This window comes from Triturus cristatus, chromosome 7 (genome assembly GCF_964204655.1).
Source record: "Triturus cristatus chromosome 7, aTriCri1.1, whole genome shotgun sequence".
Taxonomy (NCBI): domain Eukaryota; kingdom Metazoa; phylum Chordata; class Amphibia; order Caudata; family Salamandridae; genus Triturus; species Triturus cristatus.
This window is the reverse complement of record NC_140590.1, coordinates 885,931,976-885,958,786: the sequence shown is the minus strand read 5'-3', so window position 1 is coordinate 885,958,786 and position 26,811 is coordinate 885,931,976. Positions and strand designations below refer to the sequence as shown.

At 41.7% G+C, this 26,811-nt stretch overlaps 1 protein-coding gene across 1 annotated transcript in view; it reads right to left on the bottom strand.

Annotated features, from left to right (window-relative positions):
- Positions 1 to 11,834: 11,834 nt before the first annotated feature.
- Positions 11,835 to 26,811, bottom strand: part of CCNG1 (cyclin G1) — a 38,698-nt gene continuing 23,721 nt past the window's right edge. The window contains exons 5-8 of the mRNA XM_085617831.1: positions 25,943 to 26,021; positions 24,275 to 24,373; positions 18,975 to 19,186; positions 11,835 to 13,287 (exon numbers count right to left, since the gene is read on the bottom strand). Coding sequence (XP_085473957.1) covers positions 18,995 to 19,186; positions 24,275 to 24,373; positions 25,943 to 26,021 — 370 coding nt within the window. The 3' untranslated portion in view covers positions 11,835 to 13,287; positions 18,975 to 18,994. The remainder of the gene's footprint in view (positions 13,288 to 18,974; positions 19,187 to 24,274; positions 24,374 to 25,942; positions 26,022 to 26,811) is intronic.

Here is a 26,811-nt window from a genome sequence, read left to right as displayed (position 1 = left end):
ATGAAAATAAAAAGTCGAAGTATGGCTGGAGATTGGCTATGCTCCAAAAGTGATGTAGCTTATGTTGTAAATTGTAATTTAGAAATATGTAGAAGTATCACGAGACTTAGGCAGCTACCTTGGGTTGTGTACATCCTAAGTGAAAATATGGGGGAGACATGAAGATCATTTTTTTTTAAAATGTAAAACTTTTTGGCCAGTGTGGAGTACAAGCATGAAGTAGTAAAGATAAATGTATGGGAGCTTGGCACCAGTGGGTGAAAAAAGAGGAGTAAATATATGGGAAGGAAGCGGGAGCAGGGTGAGAGCAAGGGGGCCACAGTCCTTCAAGTGTACTGAAATGCAAGGTTTGACATCAGCAGTTAAAGGATATATCAACCATTCAAAACACAGATTGAAGTACTCTTAGTAGGGACAAGCAAATAAGGGAAAAAAGCCACTGAATTAAGAGGGAGGAGTGCAAAGCTAAAGGCTGTGGCCATATGCTTACAATAAAAAAAAAAAAAAGTTACATTAAAATAAAATTTAACACTGCATGTTATTTTAATAGAGCAAATGGGTGCTCCCTAGCATTGCAGACACTTAGAATGGGTACAGAAAGTGCAGCTGTAACATTAAAGGGCACAACCCTACCTGCCGGTTTCAGATTAAAAAATGATTTAATTTATTTCAGAGTTCTAGTAGCAAATCTCCAGGACGTGTTTCGACCGGTTCAGGTCTTAATCATATGGAAATGCTGAGTAAATCACTTGCACGTTTTAAAAAATTCTCACAAAGAACAAAAGGATCAGATCAGTCACATGCAAATCATTGATATACATTTGGAGATTGATGTAAATATTGTGGTTATCACTTAGCGTTCACCGTATTCACTGTCAATAACTGATATATCAGCCCACATAAGCAAAAGTCATTAATAGGGGTTTTATTAAATGAAAGCGCAACTGATGTTTCCCAAAACACTTCAAGACCACAGTAACCATAATGCATTGTGGCTGCTCAATATGAACCCCACTGTGTCCTTCCATATCAAACATTTAGTAGTCCTATTTCCCATAATCGTATAAGTAGGTATCCTCGTCTTTGCCTCAAAGAATGCAATTTCATGTAGGGAAACCAGACTCAAAGGCACATGGTTGACACCATAATTCAGCTCAACTGTGATCAATGTCTACATGAAAAGCCGAAGCATGTCAGATATTGAGCATGCTGAGTTTTATTATGGAATAAAAAGTTTGGAACTACCCGTATTAGGGCTTCGGTGCCTTCTTTCTGCAAGGTTTGATTCACAGTACTCTCCATGCCCATATGCTGGAGCCTCTGAGCAGGGCTGGTGGCTATTAGCAGAGGCTGTGACGTGTGACACACAAACTTTGAATTACTGCAACCCAAAGCATACTTGAGACGCAAGACAGTTTAAAACATATATATAACAAATAGGATAAAAAATGGCAAAGTAATTGCACAAAAGTCCTGGCAACAAAATTCACTTTAAGGGAATGTGCACATGATCAAGCAAAATGCAGTTAATCACAGTGCAATAGAGCTATTGGCTGAAGTGGGCAAACCCGTTGGCCCAAGTTCAATATACACAGCTGAACAAACCAATAACTGAAGAGGGATGACATAAAAGCCCCCCTAGGGATGTGATGTATATAGGCATGCACTTACATTTATGTTTAAGTGACGCTGTTGACACATCAAAAGCCATCTAAGTCCAACGTAATAATCAGCAGCACTTGTAACGTGGCTTTATCATTAGACTTGGAAACCCCAGAATAAGTGCCTAGAATTACTCCTACGTTGCTTGCATGACACCTAAATGACAGGATTTCCAAGGTTTCTCCAATGACAAGTCAATTCCTATGCTAACAGCCAACAGCCAGGCTAGCTTGAATCCAGTGGCAAAGTGAGCAAGGGACCCACATCTGGGCATACCCTGCCAACTTAGGGCAAACAAAGCAAACACAAGGAGGTGATGGACGGAGTGCTAAAACTTTTCAGACACTCATCCCCAGTCACAGACCGGGGTTGAATCGATCATTGTTCTTTAGCTCACTTCACCCCAGTTCAGAACCCAGCTATCTGTGACTGGGGGAGAGTGCCTGAAAAGTTTAAGCGCTCCGTCCATCTCCTTAGGTTTGCCCCCTAGGTTGGCAGGGTATGCCCAAGACATGGGTCCCTTGCTCACTTTGCCACTGGAGTCAAGCTAGCCTGGCTGATGAGTTCTGTTAGCCCGAAACTGGTCCAAGGATGCTCGTTTCCGGTCCAGGGAAGACATGGCTTGGCAGTTCGGACTGGACTGTTCCAAAAAGACCGGGTCAAGACGGATTTGCATATAGCGGTGTCTGAACTGAGGTGGCGAAGTGAGCTAAAGAACGATGATTGATTCAACCCAGATCTGTGACTGGGGGTGAAGAGTGTCTGAAATGTTTCAGCGCTCCGTCCATCATCTCCTTTTGTTTGCAAGTCAATTCCTATAACATCGTGGTGTAGTTTTTAAAAGACAGTTGTATGCAAGTTAGCGCACACCTACTATGGACATAGAATCAATACATTTCATACAATTGAACTAATGAAGCGTGCAACTCAGAGTCGAGGAAGCCCACCTCGCGACTGAACACAAAAACTGCTGGTGAACCGACACCAGTATACTGAGTGCACTGCTGGAAATATGTGAAGAACAGTTATTACATTTTTTCTAACATGAAACAATATTGACGTGAATTTAAACTGTTTGGAACAGCAATCTGATGGTCAGTAAAAACAAACATATCAAGGAAAACTGTATTTATAAGTAAATCACAAGGAGACAATAAAATTAAACATGGCATCAATATGGAAGTTTCATAAGACAAGAAAACATATTGATACAATCAATGAAGGAACTGCGCGAGGGCAGTAGACTTGATCGTCAGTTCTTAAGGAATGGCCCAATGCATTTCGGGATGGGTAGCATCCCTTCTTCAGGGGAAGCTGTGGGAAAACTGAAATTACATTGGAAACTTATACATTCCAGAAACTCATTGTATTTAATAAATGAACAATTACAAGATGCATCATGTCAATGACACAAAAAATGGAAGGCTGATCTGAATAAAGCAAAAGCAATTCAACGAGAAATAGCGTGAGGGCAGTAGAGGTAACACCGTGCTTAAGTTTGGAACAAGAACGTACCCAGAGTGCAATAAGATGAAAGAAATAAACAATGTGCGCAAAGGACCCAAAGACTCTCAGTGAAAGTGTGACAAAGAACAGATGGTAAGAGAGTGTGCCGTGGAGCTGAACGAGTGAAAAAGACAAGAGAAATATGAGGTTCTTACTGATTGGTGAAAGACGATGAAACACAATGCGGGGTTCGCAGAGATGGACAATGGGAGAAAAGCACCAACATTAAAAATGCTGAAAAACAAGAGAACCAAGAACCTGTGCCGAACGAAATCGTTGGCATAGCAGACAACGAAATCAGGTTGCAAAACTTACTAAATGCACATCCACTGAAAGTGGACCAATGGGGTGTTGACGTACTTCAACTCCGAGGGGCACAATTTAGACCCGGTGTGAGGGTGAAAGCGCCATGTATTCAATGTGAGGATGGGCTCTGGGACGAAAGAAAGAAAACGAGAATGAGGTCAAAGACGAATCTAATGGAGAATGACCGGATAAGCTGGGAACATAGGACAAAGAACTTACCACTAAGACGAGTGGTGCAAAGTCGAAAAGGTAACAGCTGCTGGGAACCTCCCATAAGGACAGCAACTAAAACGTGCACAGAACTCCTCACTCCCTCAGTGAAAAATCCTCACAACAGTCATGTCTTTGTATCCACATTCTCCACGAGTTCACGTCGCATCCGTCAGATTATCAAAAACAGATGGGATGTGCTCAAACATGAACCAGATTTCAACTGACTATTCTCTTCTGATCCCATCTTTGCATATACTCGCCGCAAAAACATCAAAGATATGTCATTCACATCAACAGTCCATCATGACGAGTTCAAAGGCATGCAGAAATGCCAGAACTGTGTTAACTGCCATAATGCTATCACTGGCAGTGTCATTCACCATCCACACTTTATTAAATACAATGCGTTTCTGGAATGTATAAGTTTCCAATGTAATTTCCGTTTTCCCACAGCTTCCCCTGAAGAAGGGATGTTACCCATCCCGAAATGCATTGGGCCATTCCTTAAGAATGGACGATCAAGTCTACTGCCCTCGCGCAGTTCCTTCATTGATTGTATCAATATGTTTTCTTTTCTTATGCAACTTCCATATTGATGCCATGTTTAATTTTATTGTCTCCTTGTGATTGACTTATAAATACAGTTTTCCTTGATATGTTGTTTGTTTTTACTGACCATCAGATTGCTGTTTCAAACAGTTTAAATCCACGTCAATATTGTTTCATGTTATAACTGTTCTTCACATATTTCCAGCAGTGCACTCAGTATACTGGTGTCGGTTCACCAGCAGTTTGTGTTCAGTCGCGAGGTGGGCTTCCTCGACTCAGAGTTGCACGCTTCATTAGTTCAATTGTATGAAATGTATTGATTCTATGTCCATAGTAGGTGTGCGCTAACTTACAACCAACTGTCCATTAATCTTGCCAGCCCGGCCTTAGTTAGCTGCACCCCTTTAAAAAAAAAATCCTCAAATGTCTTTCGAGAGCATCTCCAACTTAACTGACAATAGAGCCGACACTCTCACGTACTCATCACAGGTCAATGACATTTACTCACTTATATAAGATGCACCGTCCTTCAATGCGCAAAGTGGCTCCGTGTCGCAGCAGTTACATCAACTTGAATTTGTCACTCGCAGGGCTTTAAGCAAAGACTTCATGCTTCCACACTCATCCAGTACCACAAAGTTCAGCGCATCCCACGTGGACTGCGTTTGCCCATCAAACCTTTATTATACAAGTTTCAATTCAATAAGCTTTTATGGAAAAGTGGCAAGCCGTGTTGAACAAATGTTCACTTGACCTTATTCTATTATTCATTGAAGAACTTGCTCGAACTATCCGAGAACTGGATGAGGAAATAGTTTCTTTAAAATCTGACCTTTCTACTCGTTGTGAGGCTGACTACTGGAAACTGACCCTTGATGACAATAAACTTGAGATATATGGCAAAGAGTTACAAGAAGGCAAACTATGCAAGTTTCGTAGAGACATTATAGACTACAAGCTTAACGAAGTTTACACCTGGGCGGAGGTATACGCCCGCAGAAGACCATTCCAGAAACCTAACACATCTCAAGAATCTGTTGTCTCAGACCGCGATCTTGACGCCACACGCACACCAGTCACGCTTCCTGACGAAACACCAACAACGAGTGCTTTACCCACGGATAAGGACACAAATGTCCAATCTACTTAGTCTTCTTTTTTGTCCAGCGGCCCATCCTCCAGTCGACCACCGGATCCAAAAATAATCAGGAGGAGTAAAAGAAAAGGAAAAGGAATTGGAAGCTCGGAATCTGAGGAGCAAAGGCAAACCCTTACCATAAAGATTTCGTCTGTTCCCTTATCTCCATCTCAAGAAAAAGTTCTAAATAAAGGTTTGTCCCCGTTTACCACACCAATCCCTTCGAGGTAGAAATATCCTTGTTCAAGTTCATGAGAAATCTCGGATTGAAGCACTTTTTCTCAAACATAGTACCCTCTCAAGATTCTATTGATGGACAAACTGAAGATTTGAATCCACACTTGCAACGATTTAAACCCAAATCTACTTTCATGCCACCAGTTTCCCACAAGACTCTGGACTCATTTGAAACACTCATCCGCAGCGATCTCTCTAAAGTAAACTTCAGGCAACCATTTCCCACTAATTTGAAAAAACACGAAGTTGCCATTATCAACAACCTAGCTAAGGACAATAGACTCCTATTGCAACCAGCAGAAAAAGGTGGTGCCTTGGCCATCATGGACCGTGCATTTTACGAACAGAAAGTCCACCTTCATCTACAAGAGACCACCACTTACATAAAACTTGATCAAGATCCCACCATTTCATTTCAACACACTTTGACTGAGATTCTTGATCATGCTGAAGAAATGGTTTGGATCACCCAAAAAATCCGCAGGTTTTTGACAGTATCCCATCCCAGACAACCCAAACTCTACATGCTGCCAAAGATACATAAAAATTTACAAGAACCACCGTTCAGACCCATTGTGTCTGGGTGTGATTCGATCTTCATGCCAGCAGGCCAACTCGTTGATCATTTTCTCCAAAAGTTTGTACAAACGTGGAGAAGCTTCATCAAGGATACCACTCACTTCCTATCTCTTCTCAATCAAGTTCAAAATCAATTCTCAGAATCATGGTTGCTTTGTTCGATCGATGTGACATCTTTATATACATCAATTCCATTGTCTGAAGGCCTAGAAGCCAGCGAATGGGCACTACTTCAGTCACCAGAAACTGCTATAGACAAAGTTTTCATCCTGGAGCTCCTCACCTTCTGTCTCCAACACAGTTACCTGCAGTGGAATAATGAGTTTTACCTGCAGATAAGCGGTACATCTATGGGTTTTTCCGGCGCTCCTGCCTACGCAAATACGTTCATGACCAAGTTCGAACATGATCACATCTTTGACAGCATTTGGAGTGATAACCTTGCATTTTACGCAAGATTCATCGACGACATTTTTTTAATTTGGAAGAACTCTGAAGGTTTATTAGTCCAACAAATTGGTCAATTAAACCAAAAAAAAACACACATTCAGTTCACGCACAACATCAGCACTCAACTGTCTTTTCTGGATGTATTGATTACAAAAAAATCCAATACTTTAACCACAACAGTCTATTCAAAATCAACTGACAGAAATAACCTTTTACTTCATTCCAGTTTCCATCCTCCGTACTCCCAGCTAATTAGGATTAAGAGAATTGTTTCTGACAGCCAACATTTGGACCCAGCACTTCAAAAACAAGTCAAAAAATTCAAAGAGCGGGGTTATCCTGAAACAGTCCTTGAGACTGCTCTATCCAGAACCTGCACTAAAACGCGCACAGAACTCCTCACACCCTCAGTGAAAAATCCTCACAACAGTCATGTCTTTGTATCCACATTCTCCACGAGTTCACGTCGCATCCGTCAGATTATCAAAAACAGATGGGATGTGCTCAAACATGAACCAGATTTCAACGGACTATTCTCTTCTGATCCCATCTTTGCATATACTCGCAGCAAAAACATCAAAGATATATTCTCATTCACATCAACAGTCCATCATGACTAGTTCAAAGGCATGCAGAAATGCCAGAACTGTGTTAACTGCCATAATGCTATCACTGGCAATGTCATTCACCATCCACGCTCAGGCAAAATCATTAAACTCAGATACACTGGCACTTGACAGCACTAATGTCATTTATACCATCAAATGCCCCTGCGGTTTAATGTATGTTGGCAAAACTTCCTGTAAAGTGAAAGTCAGGATATCAGAACATAAAAGTTCAATCCGCACCAACAGTCTTAAATCTCCCTTGACTGTACACTGGTTAGAACACCACCACACTATCGCACAATTAAGATTCACCATTCTCGAAATGATGCCTCGCAACACCCAAACCAATACTGAGAGGCTCCTATCACAAAGAGAAGTCTGGTGGACCAAGTTCTTACAGACTGTTACCCTCCGGGCTTAATGACAGATTAGAAATGCAATGCTTTTTATAACATTCATGCGTGTCATTTTGTCCTTTTTTACCCAAATTGTACGTCCGTTTCAGTTCGAGCAATTCAACACTGTTCTTCTGGTTCAGTTTTGATTTTCCATTCTCAGTTTTTGTTAATTCTGTCAGTTGACTGTTTACTCACATTTCTTCATTTTTTCATATTGGTCATGGCTTTAACCTTTCACATTCTTTCACCCCTTGTGACTGTTTTCCTAGCATCCTCATTCTTTTTCCACCAGTTCCAGCACCTTCTATCTTTTTTAGTTTCTTGCTTCTACTTTTCCCACTTCGTGGCACACATCTCAGATTGCTTCTCTGGGTTTTCATTTCTCTCATTACCAGTGCTCTACATTTGGGTGTTATTGACTGACACTAGATCTCAGTTATTCTCTTGACTCTTTCATTGTTCTCCGTTTCATCTTGTTCCCCCCACGCGTCATAGGGGTGTCCCTATCTGGGGTTGCAGTCCCTGGCTGGCCACACGGACCTTTATTTCTCGTCTGTGGTGTCGTCACGTTTTACATCACATTTTCATTCATTACACGGCAGTTGTTCATTAACAACCTCATCATTCGCTTTTTAATGAAAATCACGTTGCACATTACAATTTCATGCAATATATTGTACATTCACACATTCCACGATAGCTGTCTATAAACGATCATATTTTCCTCATCACTATGTACATTACACTCTTGGCCCGCTTGTCAGTCCGTGGTCCATTTTTTACCCAGTCCTCTTTCTATCACCATTCGGCACAGCCCGTCACACGTTTACGCGGGCATGCATTTAACTTCCTGGTTGTGCAGGCTCGCGTTGCTGTCCTTATCGGAGGTTCCCAGCAGCTGTTACCTTTTCGACTTCGCACCACTCGTCTTAGTGGTAAGTTTTGTCCTATGTTCCCAGCTTATCCGGTCATTCTCCATTAGATTCGTCTTTGACCTCATTCTCGTTTTCTTTCTTTCGTCCCAGAGCCCATCCTCACATTGAATACATGGCGCTTTCACCCTCACACCGGGTCTAAATTGTGCCCCTCGGAGTTGAAGTACGTCAACACCCCATTGGTCCACTTTCAGTGGATGTGCATTTAGTAAGTTTTGCAACCTGATTTCGTTGTCTGCTATGCCAACTATTTCGTTCGGCCCAGGTTCTTAGTGCTCCTCTTGTTTTTCAGCGTTTTTAATGTTGGTGCTTTTCTCCCATTGTCCATCTCTGCGAACCCCGCATTGCGTTTCATCGTCTTTCACCAATCAGTAAGAACCTCATATTTCTCTTGTCTTTCACTCGTTCAGCTCCACGGCACACTCTTACCATCCTGTTCTTTGTCACACTTTCACTGAGAGTCTTTGGGTTACTTTGCGCACATTGTTTATTTCTTTCATCTTATTGCACTCTGGGTACGTTCTTGTTCCAAACTTAAGCACGGTGTTACCTCTACTGCCCTCACGTTATTTCTCGTTGAATTGCTTTTGCTTGATTCAGATCAGCCTTCCATTTTTTTTGTGTCATTGACACGATGCATCTTGTAATTGTTAATTTATTAAATACAATGAGTTTCTGGAATGTATACGTTTCAAATGTAATTTCCGTTTTCCCACAGCTGCCCCTGAAGAAGGGATGCTACCCATCCCGAAATGCATTGGGCCATTCCTTAAGAACTGACGATCAAGTCTACTGCCCTCGCGCAGTTCCTTCATTGATTGTATCAATAGGTTTTCTTGTCTTATGCAACTTCCATATTGATGCCAGGTTTAATTTTATTGTCCCCTTGTGATTGACTTAAATACAGTTTTCCTCGATATGTTGTTTGTTTTTACTGACCATCAGATTGCTGTTTCAAACAGTTTAAATTCACGTCAATATTGTTTCATATTAGAAAAAATGTAATAACTGTTCTTCACATATTTCCAGCAGTGCACTCAGTATACTGGTGTCGGTTCACCAGCAGTTTTTGTAGTTTTTAAAAGCACATCATGCGATGCAGCAGTGCCTTTCTCTTTTCAAAAGTAGTTTTCATAATCATATACCAAGCTGCATCATAAACACGTATGTCAGTAGTGTGAAGTGAAAAAGGAAAAATCGATGCTTTCCTTACCCCACTTCAGCCACCCCAACAGTATTCATAAGCTTTCTTTCACTTAAGTAGTAGGCTGTCTTGGCCGCTCAGACTTTGTTACAGGCAGCCATCTGCTGAATCTAGTCAGCGAATTAAAGAGATGCAGTCAGATCCTCTAGATGGGCTTGAAGTAGACTGGTCACAAAAGCTGGAGTTACGGAAATGTATTCCTCGCCGATCGCCCTGTTCAAAACCCCTTAACTTTACTTGGCCAATGTGAGGGGCATTGTTGGGAAGCGGTGGGACCAAAAATTAGACCCACTGGGAACCTTGTTCATTAACAATCGCATTTGACATTAACTGAATAACAAAATGGTGCTGCCCTAATTGCCTGAATGTATTAACTTATCAATGCTCAAGTTATTCTTTGAAAGAGGTAGTTCTCCCTCCCCAATGAACCACCTAATTGGCCGATGTTAACTAGGATTATAGCGAACCCTAGTACCCACAAATTGGGTACACATGTACAGCTGTTTTGTGAATACTCAGTAAGGTGATAATTTGAATATGAAAGCCAATTGGAAGGAGGTGGGCATGCTATTAGATGCAGTAAGGCTGTATTGTTGCAAAAAAAAAAAAAAAGGTTTCAGCAAATGCTAAACACACCACCTACTACACTGGCTTGAATGGTCAGATACACTACATCTACAGACTCGAAGCTGAAGGCGTAAGGTTTTGAAAGCAGACTTCCTCCACATGGTGTGGTCCTGCTCTGTGAGAGCAGCCTATTGGCAGGAACCCATCAAGGAGTGGGGGTTAATAACTGCCTCGGACCTGCGATCACACCTAGGGTAGCTTTGTGCTATACTCAGGAGGTTCCTAAACCCTTCTGCAGACTGGTTTGCCTTGCCCTACAGCTACGTAAATGCAAAGTTGCAATGCATTGGAGGGCACAGCAGTGCTAAGCAAACTGGTTGAAGGATATCACAACTTGCAAGATAAATTACTTAAAACTCTACTGCTGCTACATCACAGTATAGGGATATATGGAAGCCATTTGGAACTTCTCTTAGCAGCAGAAATGATACAGGCCCAATGACCTAAAGTGCTTGCTATATATGGCTCAACTCCTCTGCTCCACCAAATGATTTGCATGCTAAGGTGTGAGGTTTATGTCTGTTGTGTACCCTGCCTCATAACTACAAACGGAAAATTGCCTACTGTTTTGCATATTAAGGTCACCTAGTTTGAAAACAAGCTGGAAGGGGAAATTGTTTACAGGAAAAAAGTCAAAGTTTACACACGAACACCATTCCAAACCGACATCGGTTATAAAGGAGAAAAGTTAATAGTAGGATAGAGGGGTGGGGTGCACAAACTCACAAGTAGTCCAATCTTCCACAAGCTGGGAAAGTTCATGCTAGCTTTAGCTTGGACTACGTATGCAAGTTAGACAGCTATAAAGACCATGGATCGGTGTTAAGCCAAGAACAGGATGAATAAAAAAATCAAATAAATAAAATGAGACATTACAGCTATTAATCTGCAGAGACTCATTACATTTGAGACCATGCACTTCCCATCTAGAAGTGGACCTTTTATTTAGGACAGGGTGTAAACATGCAATTAGCGTTCCATCCATTAGAACTCTGCATCAGCCACACAATTATGAAATCGCATTTACAATGCACTCCTACATTCTAGTGAGATGTGTAGGCCTTTCTGCTCCGAAAATCCCAAGGCTTGTTTTCACTTTTGCACTCGTAAGGGAGAAAGTAAGAATCCAGTTAATTCAGCAGAGAAGCTTTCGCCTTGCATCTCTTCACGATCTTTGACAGTTCTCACAAGAATAAAGGGTAACTGCCTCAACTACAGTTGGAGTTTAGCTCTTGAGCATGTATTTTCTATGAAGAAAATGTATTCAAATACTACTGTTTATAGACATGGTAGCGATATATGCTCAAAAGCTTTGTGAGGGCAAAGCTATGGTGGTTGATTTATTTTCCCTTTATCATGAATTTACACCATCGCCTAGTTATACCCTCTAACAACCCAAATCAGCTTACAACTGCAACATCATCTTTTCAACAAGTTTAGTTTATTGAAAGGTACAGTTCTTAAATTCTTGTTACAGAGCTTGTATTTATGCAGTGTCAAATACAGTTTGTTGTTTACACATCCATCCATTATTGCGATTACCACATGTAATTTCTCATTTTAATAACCATCTGTCTACAGCATCTGACATTATCCAAAGTCACCACAGCACAACAGACTACCCTAAGGCCCTGGAAACAAATGGCTATAAAGTGCTGAGTAAACTCAGCAGCTGTTAATAAGTAGTCTGTTGTAATTAACTTAAGTGCAAGCATTAAATCTCACAACACAAAAGGTGACCATTAACTCATACATTTAGCCTGTTAAAACACGTCCTTGGTCTTTTCTGGAACCCACCAAGTGCAACAACATTCAAAATATGAAATGTTTTTAATCCAAAATGGATGACTGTTGCAGATTATCAATTGCAGTGTCCTTAAAAGCTTGCACCTGCTGCAAAAAGAATATTCTAATGAATTAAACCAGTCCTGGGTGACAGATTTATTATCTCAGTGACAAGCTAACAAATGAGAAGCTACTGCCCGCTGTACAAACTAGCAGAAAGTAGATTTATAAATAGGGACATCCCATTCAAGGGCAGGAATTTAAATACAACTGCGTTACTGCTTGTGCATCAAATGAAATGAGCACAGGGTTTTTTTTGTTTTTTTTTAAAACATGGATTGGGTTAAAGTTGGATGGATGTTTACATCCCCTTCAGGGTTACCTTTCACAGATATCCTACCACCAGCAGTTGATGATTCATAGCAAGTGCCGTCACAAAAAGGTCCTTCAGGGCCATTACCTGCATTTAATGGCCAATATAAAATTCAGTGCATACATGCCTAACATGGGTGTTAAAGCAATTGGTTCACATGTGCATTCTAGCCAGGCATCCTTCAAGGTGCATTGTACAACTTTTAATAAACCGAATGAACTATTGCTTTAAGCAACTGGAGATCCATTAAAATGGTGATCAATTTCAGTAGGGCTTTGCCCAATAAGGTTATCCTAACTTTAAGGTTAAAATTGAACATAAAGTGCAAATAGATTTAAAAATGTTTAAGTCCAGGACTTCAAAATTAAACTTTTGACAATGAGGAAACATGTGATAACATGTCCTTCATGTTCAAGGGCAAAACATTCCCCACCCAGCATGATGTAGCTCAGTACAAAATGAAAATTGTTTAAATGCTCTTAAACCAACCTACTGTTAAAGATTACCAGATCACATTTTAGTTCCACATCAATATGATATAGGTTTCTGGATAAATACATTTCTTAGTCCTGAACTTTACATTTTAAAAGAAATATATAAATATAAAAACACTTTTGCCTGAGCTACACATTATCTTCTCTGGTTTCACAGTTTATGAAATACTTCATAGTCCTAGGCTCCGTACAATATGCCAGCATAATGTTCTTCTTAGCGGATCTGCAAAAACAGAAAGTTACACGTTAATTTAGGGTGAACTCCACAACCATCTGTACACATTTGACCAGCCGAGAATAATACTGTGGATTGGGACACCAGCTGCAGATGAGAAACAAGGAAGGCTTTAAGATGCAACAGAACCTCTTTAGTTTTCAAAATAAAAGCTATGAGAAGCTAGCAATTCAAAATTACACACAAAAAAGATAGCTCCTACCAAAGGAAGTGTAGAAAAAAAAAAAAAACCAGGACAGCACAAGTGGTGGTATTACAGATCGGCTTGACGAAGACTACTTCTCCAGCCCACCTTGTTCAAACCCCCCCCCCCTCCCCTTTACAAGGAGAGTACAGTTAAAGTTGCGGCAGACAAAGAATATTAGAACCGCTTTGATAATAGAAAGCTTCAAAGCTCAAACATGCAACTAATTGTTAGAATGAAAGCACGCCATCCCAGACAGTTTGTCCCGTAGGTTCCCGCTATGTTGGTCTCTAGCAACAGTTCGAGCTTCTAGTCCCTACAGATACCAGAAACTCCATATTGGTACACTTTAGTTTAGCCCCAATAGGAAAGGGGGTAGTTTGGAAATTCTAATTCGCCCCCCAACCTTGTAGTTTCAAAAAGCGTGGAATACGTTTTCCACCACTAACTTTTTCCCCCCTCTTGTTGCACTCCAATCTGTTGAGTGCAATGCTCCTACATTCGGTTAGCTAACCAGATCCGGAATACAGTGTGGTCTTTAGTGAGTTGTGTGTTTATCAAACACCGCCTCCGCCCCTTTCTTTAAAAGGACAGTCAGTACCGTTGCATTGCAAGCTTTGCAAATATGTCAATCAATACATAAAACCAACTTCAACAGGTCCTGAGCTTTACATGGACCGTGATATGAAGGAATCCATTTTAGACTGGAAGATAGTAATCATTTAGCTAGAGTTTTGGATCGGAGCTTGACAAACTGCTGTTTTGCACACACTAGAATATGGCTAATGTGGTACTGTATTGCATTGGTTGAGCTTTCATTCTAGGTATGTACTAAGTTTTGCAAACAGTGCTTCACCAATAATTTTTTTTTTTTTTTTTTTAAAAAGGACTGGGAAGTGGACAAATGGGATAGCTTGAAAAATGCCCTGGAGGCCAAGGACATGGAGAAATTCTGGTTCATTATTTCCACTGGTAGCAGCTCAGGAAAGGTGGCCATAGAGCCTAACATTGATGCTAGCTTCTGGAAAGAGCCCTTTCTGGCTCTATAGCCCACACGTAATGGGAGCGAATACTTTGCCTTTAGGAAATAGGTCTCTTTTTGCAGACACACATCCCAGAGATTACCCTGAGTGAAGTTACAACAGCTGTAAATAGGATAGTGCCTGGGAAGGCTGCTAGCCTGGATAAGATCCCAGGGAAACTTTATCGGGCTGAACCCAAGATCTGGTGCCCCTACCTTTGGGTGGTCTTTAATGCCATCCTTAAGGGAATGGTCCTACCTGCAACGTAGTCTGGAGCAGAAATCCTCCCAATCTATAACAAGCATTGGCATAGCCAATTGGTCTTGCTTTTGGGACCTTCTAAGTATTTAGTTATGCTGCACAATATCCTTAGTGCAACCACAATAACTGTTGCGTGGCTAAACACTTATAAGTTCCCAAAGGCGAGACCTATTGGCTATGCCAAGGCTTGGTGGGATTGTGTGCGTGCACGGTTGTGCGTGCGCAGTTGTGCATGTGCGCGGCCGGGCGTCGTTGTGCGTGTGACTAATACTAAAAGCATCTCAAAATAAAGGAACACAAACAGTTTGTGGAAAGAGAAAGCACGTTGTAAGTCAAAGGGGTGGAGCAAAGCATTAACAAAAACAAACAAGATCACTTAGCGAAGACTGATTGCTGATAATGGATACACAGCCAATCTTAAGAGTTCAATTGCAGCCAATATGCAAACAAACCTGCCCCCTCCTTGTAAGTTGCACCCCATATTTCATGAGTTGTAACTGCTGCACCCACCATAGCACTTTGAGATCTAAAGCGCTACATAGGTCTAATCGATTAACCAGTCGCCAACATGCTGTGCTTTTAAAGAGAATGTGCCAAAAGTTTCCAGCTTCCTCATGTCCTCATGAAAGCACCAACGAAAGGACTCCCTGAATGGTGCAACGGACATGAAGCAGCCGCTGCGATTCGAAATAAACACTGAACGTTGTCCAGTTTCACAGTAACATTTCCTTAATGTTCTTTAAGCCACAAAACAGTAATACTAAAAGCATCTCAAAATAAAGGAACAGTTTGTGGAAAGAGAAAGCACATTGCAAGTCAAACGAACGCAGCAAAGCATTAACACATGTTCTTTGAACGAGAACATCAAAGGTACGCTGCGAAAGTGCTCACGGGCGAAAGTGAAGATCGCGGGTGCTTAATGAGCATGACTAGGTTTGCCAGCCTCTGCTCCTAAGTGTGCGCGCACATGCACTGTAGCTCTAGGCTGGCCATGGTAGCATTTTTGAGCCCTCACAAAAAGTCTCGCCAGACCAGCGCATGTGCTGGGTCAGGCGAGACCTAAAGGGTTCACCCACAATACCAACTAATTATAGACAAATTAGTCTGATTGATGTTTCCCAAAAGGTATTTGCCAGGATTGTAGGCCGGTTGCAAGCCTGGCTGAAGGAGTACAACATCATGACCCCATTGCAGGCTGGGTTCAGAGCAAAAGTTTCCACAATAGACCAGGTTCTCAGGCTTCAACTTCTTATTGGAAAATTGTACATCTTAAAAATCAGCCTGTACCTGGTCTTTGTGGATCTTAAGCTTGCTTTTGACCTGGTCCCTAGAGATGCATTTGGGGGGGGGGGGGGGGGGGGGGGGGGGGGGGTACTGAGCGAACTAGGGCTACCACATTATCTTCTAAACATATTGAAAAGACTTCAAACCGGCAATTATGCCCAAATTCGCTTTGGGGAAAAAGGAAACGGTCTCAGCCTATTCCCACTGAGAGAGGGGTAAGACGGATGTGTACTTGTGCCCACCCTGTTCTGCATATACATCAATGGTCTGGTAGGCGCCTTGAACAAACTCAAGGACATAGATGCCGCCAAATTAGCGCATAAGCAGATATCAGCCTTGATGTTTGCTGATGAATCTTCTCTAAATCTCCCTTGGGAATTCAGAGAATACTGGATGGGTTTTGGGAGTTCTGTAGGACCAGGGGATTGGAAATCAATCTTGATGAAACCAAATTTATGGTCTTCAAACCCAACAAAAATCAACTTGTGCTAGCCCACGTATGAATGGTATTGCTCGAGAGGGTAACTACCTTTGATTCTTTGGGAGTTACACTTAGTGAAAATATGGCCTGGGGACCCCAAATAGCCAAGTCAAATCTTGACCCGTCGCAGACCACAGGTGGCTTGGCTAAGTTTTATACGAAATAGTTTCACAAGCTACTAAGCCCTGCTGTGGAGATCTATAAGACTCCAAGAAGTGCACCTCTATATGGGGCAGGATTGTGGGGGCATCTTTATCCAACCTTGATTGCCAAAACATAGAACAACTTCGTAAGTCAGCTGTTTAACTTGCCTGTGAGCTCTCCCTTGGTTCCACTTAATATGGATCTCGGTGTGAGACCAGTTGCAGAAGAATCCTGATGCAGACCCTTGCTTTTCTGGCGCCGCCTCGGGGCAACCCCGGAACTGGCCGAATTTAGATTGGAGCTTTTAGAGGTCCTCCGGTGTCCTGGTGTAGTTAAGATGCCATGGTTTTCTGATAGAGAAAGTTTTAGCTCCCTTAACCGATATGAGCAGTGGTAAAACCCTGAAAAAGCCTGTGTGAGAACCCCACATGAATCAATAATTACCAGCTATAATGAAAGTAAGCTGTATAAACTCCAAGCAGATTCCTCCACTGGCTCTTACCTCAAAATATTTAGATGTAAAGGCCATGTATAAGCTTGAGCCATGTCTAGATGACAACCGTCCAGCATTAGGCGGAAAACTGTATACACAGTTTCGGCATGGCTGCCTTCCCTTGAGATCCTACACAAACAATTGGTCTTGTGGGTCCTTTTTGGGGTGTCCTGCCTGTGGCAAGGGTGAGGAGTCAGAATTACATGTACTGTTTTTCCTGCAAGGGCTACCATATAATTAGGCATAGAGGGTTGATCCAGTTATGCAGAAAGGTTGGCACAAATCTGTAAAGAAGCTGTTAGGCTCTAAAATACAGCACTGATCTGCAAATAACTTATGCAATATCGCTTTTAATACTCTGTGGTGGGCAAGGATGAATTTTCTTAAAGTGTAATTACGACCTTTTTAATTGATCACATTGTTTTTAGCTTCAATTTGGTTTTTTACCCTGGTTTAAAAATGTTAAACCAGTTAAATAATGTTATCATATGTGGTCATTCTTTTATGGTGCACTTACACCGAAATAAAGATCAAATAAATGGAAATTAGTATTTTCCATCAGGGAGTCAAAATATTACCACTCTCGTTACTTGGATTATTTCTACGTAAGGAGATTGATCTTAGTTTTCAGATTGTTTAGACTAACTACATTTTAAAATGACACCGCCTTAAAAGTGTACTGGTTTGTTATACTATATTGTAAGAAACTACAGTGGTGTAGCTACCTACACAGAACTTACACGTCCCTTTACTCAAGGAAAGGCAGCTTATCTAGGTCCATCCAGAAAGCAGAGACTTAGCAGATTCACTGTTGGTTGAGAGCCAGGTAACCTAAGGATTGTTAAAAGCAGCGCTCTGCTTTCTAATTTTAGAAAGGCAGAGGCCCCTTTGAGTACAAGCTCCAGAGAATCTGACCTTCAAGGGTAAGGCATAAGGACAAAAGCATGGCAACCAGAACTGCAGACAGATATAACCTTCCACACAAACCTGCAGAGTACAGATTTGTATAAAGTTGAAAGCTTTAGACAAAGCCATTTCATTTTCTCATAGCAAAGTGACAAAGGCAATTTTCTATTCAGCCATTTTAATGCCAACAACTGCAATTGATCCAAACGGGATCTTACCAACATATTCAAAACCATGATTAAACTGTACATGAAGTGTATTTTTGAAGGTGAAATAGGAGGGAATATACAATTCAGTGTTTGCTTTTATTGCACGACTTGTAATCCCCGTTCTTCTGTCTCCAGTTATCAGTCAAAACAAGATTTATTCCAAACCTATGAGTTTTGGACCAAAAGTAAAAACCACCAATTATGTCAAAGGGGACTGCTGTACAAGCTGTATGTGGGTGTTCGCAGATAAAGATGAAAGCATTTGATTCAGCTACCGGACTAGAGCACGCAGCTTAAAGTACAATGGGTTTGCTGCATATGCAGTTCCTTTCCGATGGTGCAATATCTGGATTAAAAGCACCCGTTCAATGTCTGCTCCACCAGCCTGCTGGTGTACCATTTTAAAAAGTAGGAAAAGGTTATCCATGCACCACAATGCACAGACATTAAATTCTAATAAACCATGCACTATTGTGGGAGCTAGCAAATCCATTTACATGGTTTCATATGCATACCTTTATTTTAGGTGGAATGTTCTTGAATACATTTAACGATATTACTTTACCTGAAATTTCTACTATGGCTGTTAGTCACTATAGCCTCCGCCAGTTATCTTTCACAACTACAAGTTTGGAACTTATCCTTCGTGGTTTATTTCAACCAAAATTGTTAGAATACATATGTAACTTACTGTATTGGAGCCAGAGCATGCTAGCAGCTGCTCTCTGGAATTGTTGGAAGGTGGTCCATCCGGTAGAAACTGTGCCTTAGTTGTCGTGCTGTACGCCCAGACACAATCCACTTCAGTTTTTGGACGTTTGGTTTTGAACACTTGGTAGATGAATATTCTGCCAAACACTTTGACACCATCTCCTTCCAAACTAACAAATCTCGGCTAATTATCTATAGTAATAGAGGGAACAAATGGATCATGTAAAACTTCAAACAATACAAGACCAGAAGATGCACCGACCTTAAACCAAAGCAACTTGTGCAACAGTCAAACCAAAAGGCAGAAATGATAATCAGCTACAGCATTTGTCAAAGCACCAACTTCCATGTCCACAAAAAAGTCAGATTCCATCTCAATGCAGTTTTCAGTATGTTCAAGTTAGTGAAATATTGTGCTTAACATTCAGTACTAGCACCAAATATGCACTGTAAAGGGAGACAAAAAGCAAAGCATCCACATTGTGAACAATCAGCATATGCAGAGGATCATGCCAAGACTTTAGCAATTAACACTTTGGTATAATGACATCACCCATATTCTGATGGACCTCCACTGGCTCCCCTTGCCAGCCCACACCATCTCAAAAACAGCTGCATTGTTAACAAAGCCATTATGACCAGCAACCCTCATCTAGCAGACAAGCTTATCCTCTGGTAGATTGGCACACGCAGCCAGGACACCATCAGACTGCAGACCAAGTGTAAAACTAGGAATAGCACGAAAACTAGCCTTTTCCAGCTATGTGCCCAAATCCCCTTCAAAGAAAACTACTTGGTGCATTAACTGTCTGCAACCCAGATTCCTTACCCCCAATTCGCCAACTTTTTTTTTTTTTAATACAACTATCGGTTTTTCAAGTATATAAAGCTTAAATTAAAAGCCAGTGCTTTGTCTCGAAGGACTCTCTACCATACAGTCCATTTCATGAGCATTTTAATACATGCAACCATGTAAGACCACAATTCGCATTTCCACCCAGTGTCAGTTTCTTCAGCTGGTGGAACCATAGCTTAAAGAATTGGTATACAAAGTCCAGAGTGTGTGTATTAGAAATACTTTAAGTGTGGCACAGTGCTTCATTCAATTGGTCCACTCCAAAACAGAGTGGGCACGGGCTGCATGCAAATTGATGGCTACATCTCATTTAACCACCAAGTAGACTGTCTACAAGTCTGCATGTGCTCCATGTACCCCATGCCACCCCCCAAAAGAAATCAACGAGTCTACACTGGTCTGAATATGTACAGCATTCTGTTGCCTATTAGTCAGGCTTGTGCTACAGAAACCCAATATATAGACACACACACACGTGTCTACATAGCCATGCATATATGCCTCCATGGAAACCACAAGCTACGTTTCTGCATTACCCAGTATACCATTCAATCACATAGTGCATTCCAGGGGATTCCAGGGGCACTAGGCTGTCAGAGGCCAGACAGAAAACTAACCTGTGTAAGCAAGATCTACATGACAGGAAGCCCTGCTACACAGGGTTCAGTTATGAAACAGAGTTAAAGAATTAACCATCGCTACAGTTTTGCCATAAGTGTTCAGAAGCTACTTCTGAACGAGATGCTGCATGAATCACAATACCCGCAAAATGTCATTAAATCCATCTCAGGATGGGCAAACACTAATTTAGTGCCCACTCAAAACCGTGGAGCCAATATTGTTCGTAAAGTCTTTTCACATCTTTTGTCTGAAATGCCAACTCATAGCTTTTAACAACCTTGCTAGGCCCCCGACTTCAAAGTGACAGACTATGAGCAAAAAAAAACAAAAATAGGATAAGTTGATAAGAGTCCACTTATGACTAAGTGATTTACACTTTGTTCCTTCCCTGTTAAAAAGGTGTTAAAATCACTTTGAAGTGGATTGCCATGCACTGGTGTTGTGCAGGTTTTAGATTGCCAAATACATACTGCTGATCTTAAAACGCATGACTGGTCCCTCCGTAATGATACTAGTTACCTTCTAGAAACCCATTGACAGAGTGGCACTTCAGAACTAGTTCAGTTCTCAACCTGCTACAAATATGCATAGTAGTTAGGGGAACACTGTTGTGTATGTGGCTATGTGTGCAGGTGTGGTATACTGGATATGAAGCAAGGCTCAAGCAATCCTAGATTGGGTGGCATCCCTTTAGAAGTAAAATTCAAATCTACAAGAGCCGAGAAGAAAAAATAAAAGGTTTCAGAAGGCAATGTTCCTCAAACACCAAAAAACTACCACAATCTGGTTATAAACTCGAATTCACATTAATCTACATCAGGGTGGATAATTAATTAGTATACCTTCCAATAATGAATACAAAATGTATCTGAACATCGCACAGAAAAAAAACCCCACAGAACTTTAAACAACCAGACTGGTTTGCTCGATGATTTGCAAGAATGTTTGGTTTAGTTTAGCTTGGACTGGGAAACCATTTCACTTAAAGCTTTTGACATTGGCAACAAGAAATGCACAAGTAGCAGACACCAATTTAAATATTTCAATTGACAAACCAGGACATTAAATTGAAATGGGTGACTGCTGGACCTTGCCCTTTCTGCAGAGTTAGCCCCAAACCTTTTGACTCCCTCTTCCTATTTTTCTGACACTGTTGGTTTTAGGACTCCAGCACAAATTAGCAGCAGTAAAGTGTATGTGATCTCGCCTCTAAAACATGGTATGATGGGTTTATACCAGTTAAACATATCGGATTTACTTGTAAGTCCCTTTTAAAGAGGTATACCATATACCCAGGGCCGGTAAATTAAATACTAGTGTGCCTACAGCACTACTTGTGCCATCCACTGACCGGCTTACAAACCAGTCTCAGGACAGCCATTGAAGGGCCTGCGTAGTTTACTGGAACTTTGACCTAGCATTTAAACCTACTTGCCAGGCTAAAACTCCTCTAATAGGTCACCCCTAAGGTATTACTATGGGCAGGGTGCTGTGCAAGTAAAAGGTAGGAGATGTACCTTGTGTGGCATGTCCTGGTAGTGACAAACCGCTTATTTAATTCCGCACTAGTATGAGGCCTACTCCTTTCATAGGCAAGCATTGGGAATTCCCTTATATACTTGTAAGTGGCAATTTCTGATCTGAAAGGAGTAGCATTGCCAGGATTAGAATGGTAGCTATAAGAACTGCCTGCAGGTGTAGTTTGATTTTACATTACTATTTTAGAAACAACTTTTAGAAATAAGGCATTTGTGCTTACGACTGCTTTGCAGCCTGACTCCAATACATGTCTGGGACTAGGTGACAGCTACACTTTGTGTACTTTACAGACAGCCATCACACAAAGGGTGGTGTGTGACAGGGTTACATCTGTATACGGATTGTCTTCCTGGGTTGGGAGGGGGCATTCACACTTTACATTTGCATAGGCTGTGCCCTTCCCTTACACAAAAGGCTGATCACCTACTGATGTCTGGAGCCAGGGCTGGGTTGAAAGAAGCACAACACTCCCCGAGTCACCTCTTGAAAAAAGACATTATGGAGTTTAAGTACAGGGGTTTTGAACCCATGATTTGAGACTGAGCCCGACTTGTAACCAGACAGTGCTTGCTCTATATGCCTTAGTGCTAGAGGACTGCTGAGCTGCCAGAAGAAACCACCAGTCATGTGGACAGCTTTGCTGTGTTGGCCTACTGCTTGCAGATTGCTAGGCAGAAGGAGGGAATGCAACTAATTTTAGATGTGCTGGCCTGCTGCTTGTTAGAGTTTTATACAGCGCAAACTTGACCCGAATCGGGTATCAGAGCCCTTTACATATAGCACCAGTTGCATGACGAGGACACATTCTTTTTTGTTAGGCACAGGGAGATTAAGTGATTTGCCCAGAGTCACAGGATGTTCAGTGTCATTGCAGAGACTCAAACCCAGTTCCCCAGATTGGAGGTCAACCGCCCTAACCATTAGGCCAACTCCTCTCCTTTGCTCACTGCTAATGCTCGCCAAATGCAGGGCCCGACACCCTTTTCTTGTTCTTTAAGAATCTCAGGCCCAGGCAAGACTCTGCTTCATCACTTCCTTGTAACCTAGAGTCCAGCAACTATAAGCTGGAAGTCAGCACGTGCTGAGAACTTCTTTACCAAACAGCATGTGGTTCACCAACGCAAAAGTGGAAGTCTGAACTGCTCCAATATGGGTTACAACCTTGTGATGGCAGACTACAGCGATGCCAGAGTTCCAGATGCCAACAAGGTAAGTTGGGCATGCCTGTCAGCCAGGACATGGGGAGTAGAGCCAGGTCAGAGACCACCCTGCACTCTTTCGTACCAGAGCAATGCACCCAGGTATGGAGTGGGTGTGCAGGGCAGCCTGAATTCTCAAAGCCGTCCTATGTGTTCAGGACCAGATCTGTTTTACATTAGCAATAGCAGTCTGAGAGTCCCTGGACATGCTAAAACCTCAGGACGGCTTTATTGATGTACAAGACTGCCTTACTCAATAGCTGCACTGTGTGTTAGCAGGCAGCTGCCTAGCTTATTTTCATGTGAGGTCCTGTCGCTTGATTCCGCAACATGTGCCCACCCACCTCCCCCTTTGGGTCCTACCTTGGGCAATTGTTTTTTGTGGCATTTCGGAGTGAGCCATCAACTGAGTTCCCATCAGGAATGTGTCACTCAGAAACAATTATTGTATTGAAGGTAATGGGCACAAGGCGCTGCAATGCCCTACATTGAGCCAAATTACCACAAAGTTTAATAGGAGTGCTGTGCACTGCACCCCGGGTTTATCATTATATATGGTGATTCATGTGTTATGCCTCGAACTAAGCAGCTTATTTTCAAACCCTGATGTTATAATGTATGTTTTGATTCCTGCATGGTCAGGGTGAGCACCACCACAGGATTTGCATAGTATGCACAGCATTTCAATTCATGTAGTTTTGCTCTTTGAGGTTCCGTACAATATACTATATTTTTTATATATTATGTGGAGTCTTGAGGTCTATTCATTGTGTTGCACAAATGCTTTACACAGTTTGATAAGCCTTCCTCCTCTGCACCAAGCTACCAGAAGGCGAGTTCAGGTCATCTTTGGTGTGTAACTGACTTGCCCAGACTAGTGGTGGGTTCTGCCTGGCTTATGGGCATACCCTAGCCAGCCAGAAACCATTTCTGACAGTGATACAGATATGCAGACATCGCCTTCCACCTCAGAACATCCAAACACTAAAAAGCCAATTAAAACCAGAGTAACGCCTGCTGCAAATCCTTCTGTCACTTAATTGACCGGATACAGTTAGTGCTTACCTTGGAATGCTTCTGGAGGCCTTCTACAGCATCTGTCAACTCATGTAGCTTCTGTTCTTGAATTTCCAGTGCCATTATGGAAAGAGCCAACACAGAGGGCTAAGAAAAAAACACAATCAAGCACCTGGCATTAGTTTTCCGCAACAAAACCGTGTAACACTTTGTTGTCAAAATACCAGAAGTACTGCAAAAACTGAGTGACATAGGGAGGTGGGGTGAAAATTGGGCAGAAATATTTCATTCTAGTTAGATTACAGACCATAAGAAACTGAAGATACAGGCAACATCTAGTCACCATTCTTTGTGGCATCCTACTCAAAATGCTGTTCTCTCCTTGCTTCGCCAAATCTTAGTTTTTTTTAGTTTCAGGGTAATCTACACCCAACCGTACAGCCCCTATCAGGGCGAAAATGTTCTCAGGATGCTTGTGCTCTGGTTCAGTGAGGACGGTCTACCAGTTCAGGCTGGAATGTTCCTATTGGAGGACAGTCAAGATTGATTTGCATATGACTTGGTCCAAACTAAGGTGTCATGGTGAACAAAAGAACTAGGAGTTGGAATGCTACCCCAAGCGATGGTTATGCTTATTACAAGCAGTCCTCTATCACTTGTGTGTTTGATTTAATCTCTATCCAGACCAGCGGCCACTGAAGAGGCCTCAGTCCCAGTATACTAGGCTAAAGGTTTTTCCTCATCTAATGCTAGCTCTGAAATAGTACTGAATCTAGATTTTAATTGCACTGCAGGAATTATGATTTTTTCCATCGGCACATAGGGCACATTGCATCCACGAAAGTGAAAAAACTAAAATGTGACTTTCAAGCGTTGCTTATTAAGTGCTAAAGGGGACAAAGATGACAAAACATTAATTCACATTCTCATAACGCCATATTTTGCATAATAGTTAACCAATCAAATATGTGAAACATTCATATTATGATTATGTACACTCAGATCTTTTTGTAAACAAACTGCGCAATGCCCAAAAGTAAGAAGTGAGTAAAAACAGCAAGTGGTCACTGTGTCAAAGGGCCAAAGCTGAATGTAGTTTGAACATGAACAGTAGTTTCATTCTTCCCACAGTCAATCGGAGCATTTGTCAACGCTGCGACCCTTGTGGCCAGTTCCCAGGTCTTGTGTGGACTGATGGCCAATGGATTGTGCACACAGAACGTAGAGACTGGAATTAAAGAGCTTATGACAGAGCTGGGAACCAGTCTGTGATGTACATGATTGGAGAATGCGTTAGCCCTCACAGGTAACAGTGGAGGCTGCATACCGGGGATGGGCAATTCACATGGTCATATAGTGACTAGTGCATGGACAGCAGCAAAGGTCACCCCCGACTAAGGAACTGACCCAGCAATAGGCCTGCCACCAGGTGTAGGTGTGCGTGTGTGTGGGGCGTTTGGAAACAAACTTCTTTCCACGGTCCATCATGAAGCGTGGCAGCCTTTGGTATTAAATATAGTTTTATTGATCATGCATTGCTTTGTGAAGTTATGCAGTCTAAGGTGCTGGTAAAAGGAGATGAGGGGAAATTACAACTACACCAAAAAATTAGAAGTAAACTTTTAAACTTCACTCTGCACTGGGGCTTGAATACAAATAAAGGTCCGAGCCTCCACCTGTAAATGATTAGATTTCAAAAAGGACTGCTTTACTCACCTTAGCTTTGGAGAAAAGTAATCTGCAATGGCAAGCTTTAAGATGTGCTTCAAGCCTTTCAAAGCAGAAGTTCTTCTTTCTAAAAAAAATACACATGGCAATCAAACGGCAAGTACTACAATAAATCATGTTGTAAAACACTTGCACTAACGTGTATAAACTACTGAAACAATGTAAAAGTCATTAACTGGTTTATTTTTAAACTTTATATACAAAACCATATGCATACTTCATGTAAAGGCTACATATATGTTATGTATATACATCACAAATATAAATCCCACGTTATCAGAACTTGTTTTTTTGCTTTTTTTAAATGGTACCTTTAATACTTGGGTCACAAACTCTTCACTTGTGCAAGCGAAGCGATCCAACCACCTTACGGTGCAGATACTGAGGAAATAGTTTTGCACAATCTATAAAAGGTCAGATGGATCCACAGGCCGCCAACATTAGATTTACCCTTCAGGCATGCCAGTACCAATAGGGACTGGGACCCTTCGATTCGTGTGAATATCTTGGGCTGTCATTAAGGTCCTTAAATAATTAAACTTGCAAACTTCATGCTTTTTACCACCCTCCCGGTAAATACACAATGTCCATAGACCAGCTGATAGAAATCACAGAAAACACGACTCCCCATTCTAATGATATTTTCCTAGGAGACTTCAATCTTCACTGTGAGGATCACACCGACAATCAGATCAACCTATTCAAAACATTCCTCGTAGAGCAAATCGCTGGTTCAAGAATGCCACCTACCAACTCATCTGAAAGGCTGTACCTTAGATTGGATCAGCGCTAAAGAAAAAGCTGTGGGTAAAGAGATCAGACCAGTCACAAGGGGTGATCATCATATCATTACATTC